The following is a 4,289-nucleotide window of genomic DNA, read 5'->3' as shown; positions in this document are numbered from 1 at the left end:
ATTATTATTATTATTAATATTATTATTATTATTATTATTATTATTATTATTATTATTATTATTATTATTATTATTATTATTATTATTATTATTATTATTTATATTAATTAGTGTAATATTAAAATATTAGTGTATTAGATTTGTGAATATGTATTCAGTCTAAAGTATGTGCTTATGCGGCGTTGCTAAATGTTTTAACTCGGTTTTAATGCGTACAGTTTTAAATTTTATACCAATTTTTTAAAGCTTATATTTCACGGAATTTCACGGTAAATGGTACATTTTATGGTAAAAAATATATCTTGCGTGTTTGCAAAAAGCTAATTTTATGTTTTTTTCAACCTCTAATCAACAAACTATGGTATGATTCAAAGAAAAGTGTCGATAACCTAACTTTTACATAAGGTTCTGACAAAATTCGTATACTTTTAAAAATTTTATTTTCAAAAATATGCACGGTGAAGTAAGATTTGAATTCCACGATAGCATAGGTTATGACTTAAACTATTGTAAAAAAAATTTATTTTCATCATAATCTAATGAATTTTATTTTTGATTGGCGGCGAAAGGACCTCCTTAACTAAGAGGTCCTTTTTTGTAGAGAATAAAATTTCCTAAAAAATTGTTGCTTGCATTTTTACTGTAAATTTTGTTATTTAGCCAATATCACTCAAAAACCCTCAATATCATAAAAAAAATGATTTTCAGAGCCAATACAAAAAAAAAACAATTGGAACGTCAGAAAAAGTACTCAGGATACTTTTGCAAAGTATTAAATTATCTACAAAATACTGTAAACGGCGGTCCAATAACATGAAATGCGGCTGAGCTATAGAGAATTTAAAAACAATCTCAACTGTCTTAGGTATTTTAAATGGGAAAAATTCAAAATTAAATGTAAAGTACTTACAATTAAAATTAAGAGCTGAAATTTTCAGGGAATTTTTCGCAACGATATTTTGAAATGGGAGTGAAAAAAAAATAGTCGTTCCCAACGTATCACCCTATTATTTATATCGCGTGCGAAATGCCAAAAGAGCGTACTACAGCAGAGATAGGGTTTTTGTGCCAAAAGGGCGTACAAAAATAAAATTCGTTTTTTATTACAAAACATAAAAATAATGCTATATCAATGAAGCAATATCAGAATGAATATGAAAGGTGGAAAATTGAACTGTAGAAAGGGGCGCAGTGGGTGAACGAATTTCAGTACTAAAAAATTTGATGAAAAATGATCTATTCACAGAATTTTTATAAAATAGTAAAAATTCTTTTTCAGTTTTATTTGACTCTATGTAGAATTATTATATACCCAAAGATCAGAACGTTTTTCACGCAACGAAAATGAAAAAAAAATTAGTGTAATTTGACTGCTTAAAGGTTAGTTGAGGGGTAATTGGGGGGTGGCTGCAATTTTCGACTGTCATTTTAGCACTTGTACGAAACATTTCATAAATCTTGATCCAGCAGATTTTTTACTTTTCATTTTGTTTTTTTTTTTCCCTTCCATGAAAGACTTCCGATCTTTAAGTACATGAATTTTCGAAAATCACTTAATTATTTTTCTATACTCTTTGTAAAGCTATTTTGTGTGATTCAAACAAAGAAAAAATTAACTTCTTTAAATGCTTATAATATAAAAAAACTCAAAACGATTGAATGATTTAAAAAATGATTACGATGCGATAAAATATATATTCAAACCTTTTGAGATTTCGCGCCTCAGTAACGGATAGTATTTCATAGTTTTGCACGACTCATCGAAGCATCTGAGATGTGCTTTACGATTGAAAAATTTATTTTCGATTTTAATTAAAATCAGAATTCATTTGGTTAAGCATTAACAATTCAACATTTTTCTTGTAATAAAATCCGATTAAATGAACATAACGCTTTTTGGGCTTTGACATTTTTTTTTCATTTTCCAGCTTAAACAATGTTTGACAGGCGATTAGAAAAAAAATATCTTCTATGCCCTTTTGGCTTTAGATCACAAAATTTTTAAGTTCCTAAAAACAAAAGGGCGTACAAATTGACACATACGCCCTTTTGCCTTTTGAAATTTCTTTGTTCATTTTTAAGCTTAGAATATGTTTACAAAGTGATTGGCAAAAAAAAATTACTATACGCCCTTTTGGCATTTCGCACGCGATATTAGTATACAGAGAAAAAATGTTTATATTACTTGTAAATCACGTTGACTAAGATAAGTTCTACGACAACCAGCGTTACCATATCTAGTACCTCCATGAGTGCACATAAATACTGTACCGAGTCCTGTTTGTTCAACTCGAGAGACTTTTTCCATGCATCGAGGACACATTTTATCTTCTCGTTTGCCACAAAATAAACAGAATACGTGTTTGCATGGTATCTATTGTCAGATTAACATGAGAATATTTTAAAATTTAATTTTATCAAGTCAAAAGATTTTAAAATACTTGCCATACGCCCATAAATAAGAATTGGTTTAAGACATTTGTCGCAGCAATGAATCATCGGATTAAGAACTTTTTCTCCAATTAGATTAACACGATGATCCCATCGCAAGCGCAGCATAGGCTCTGGAGGACCTCGATTGATTGTAGTGAAAGTTGGCGCTTCCAACTGTGATATATCTGCCTCCAAATCGAACTGATGTTCTGTTGGAGTTGCTTGTGATTGCTGTTGATCTTGAAGACCTTCAAAATTAGACTGTTCGGTTTCTATTTCTTCGGGTTCTTTTTGAATTTGTTCCGGTACTTGAGGAGTATCTTCTTCATCGCTTTCTATTATCTTTTAGCAAGTAGTAAAAATAAAATATTATAATTATTAGTCAATGAGAAAAAAAAAAAGCTAAATTCAAAACACTAATAAAAATAGTTTAAACACCTTAACAGCTTTTTTTGTACGACCTCGTATTCGCCCTCGAGCCCGCCCACGAGCTCTACCACGTGCTCTACCTCTCATTCTTTTACCACTGTCTTCATCCATTAATCATTAACAAAATTCAATTGTTTTCGAAATTGATAAACAGTTTATTTTTATTAATAATCAAACTGATTCTATTTTTTTTTTTTAGGTTATATTTAAAATCATTATAAAAAACTTGATTGATTCAAAGTAAACAAACTGGAGGTACATTTTCGAAGTTATTTGAATTTAGTCGAAAAGTATTAGTATATCTATTTTAATAACAATATTATTTGCAAAAAAATTATTTACTGATCACTTTAAGTTTATTGCCAATCACTAAAATTGATTACATTCAGGGTTGCCATAAATGCCAGTTCAAAAGCAGTGTGTTAGGAACTGACACGGAGGCGTGGCTTAAAAAACATGTCGGACGATAGCTTACACTTTTAAATGCGTAACCCATGTGACAGTAGGGTAAATAAATAAAATGTTATTAAATTTCATGAAAAATTGTCTTAGACGAGTAAAAACCCATAACAAAAAAATATACATGATGCCGGACGAATTTTATATGTCGGCTATTTGATTCAATATGGGATAAACCGCGAAAAAAGTGATAAATATGTGATCGTAGTTACCGCGCTTTGTGTACAAACGTCTCATATGAAAGAAAACCCCATGAAATTAATGCAAAAATCTAAAAAATTACAGAATAATCAAAATATTACTATAATTGATATTTATTTACTTGAAAACACAAAAATAATATTATCAGTTTTTAAGTGTTAGGTTAAACTTTAAAAACGTATCTGGCAATACATAATTGGGTTTTTTAAAATGTGAGGAGTAAGCTTTCATTTAAGGAGTAATTTTCTTCATTTTTAATAACTTCTTCTACGCATTTAATTTATCAACTTTTTCGAAATTTCCATTTTTAACACCGCTCTTTTTACAGTGTATATATTGACAATATATAGATATATCAGCAATGATAATTAAAACCCGGATAAAAATAAACTCGGTTTGAAAAACTGGCCTTAAATATTACAACTTCTATTTTAATTTTTATTTCTTAATAATTTGAGTTGTATAAAATTTATTGATGATGTAAACAGCATGCATTTACTGTGTACCCGAGTCGAAATATCAGACCCGTTTTAGCTGTAAAAGTGTTCGAATCCTTTGCAGTTTGAATCGCAGCCTTAAAAGACGCCTATTTAAACAGTAACAGACGGAATGAACTAAAGATACGGTGAAAACAGCTCCACTGAGTTCCGTTTTCAATGTAAATCTTATCCAAAGAATTATTATTATTATTATAATCATTATTTTAATTTGAAGGTATATATTAAAGCTTGGGGATTTCCAACATCTTATAAGGAGCACCATACACA

At 29.2% G+C, this 4,289-nt stretch overlaps 1 protein-coding gene across 1 annotated transcript; it reads right to left on the bottom strand.

Moving 5' to 3' along the window:
* Nucleotides 1-2,161: 2,161 nt before the first annotated feature.
* LOC130670967 (E3 ubiquitin-protein ligase Hakai) lies at nt 2,162-3,238 on the bottom strand. The gene is made up of 3 exons (XM_057474612.1): nt 2,872-3,238; nt 2,446-2,775; nt 2,162-2,374 (listed from the first exon to the last, which is right to left on the bottom strand). The coding sequence occupies exons 1-3, from the start codon at nt 2,971-2,973 to the stop codon at nt 2,177-2,179; spliced, it is 630 nt and encodes a 209-aa protein (XP_057330595.1). The 5' UTR covers nt 2,974-3,238; the 3' UTR covers nt 2,162-2,176.
* Nucleotides 3,239-4,289: the final 1,051 nt, after the last annotated feature.

The sequence above is a fragment of the Microplitis mediator genome, chromosome 7 (assembly GCF_029852145.1).
Source record: "Microplitis mediator isolate UGA2020A chromosome 7, iyMicMedi2.1, whole genome shotgun sequence".
In the NCBI taxonomy this organism is placed as follows: domain Eukaryota; kingdom Metazoa; phylum Arthropoda; class Insecta; order Hymenoptera; family Braconidae; genus Microplitis; species Microplitis mediator.
Note: the sequence above shows the minus strand (reverse complement) of the source record. Positions and strands in the feature narration are given on the sequence as shown.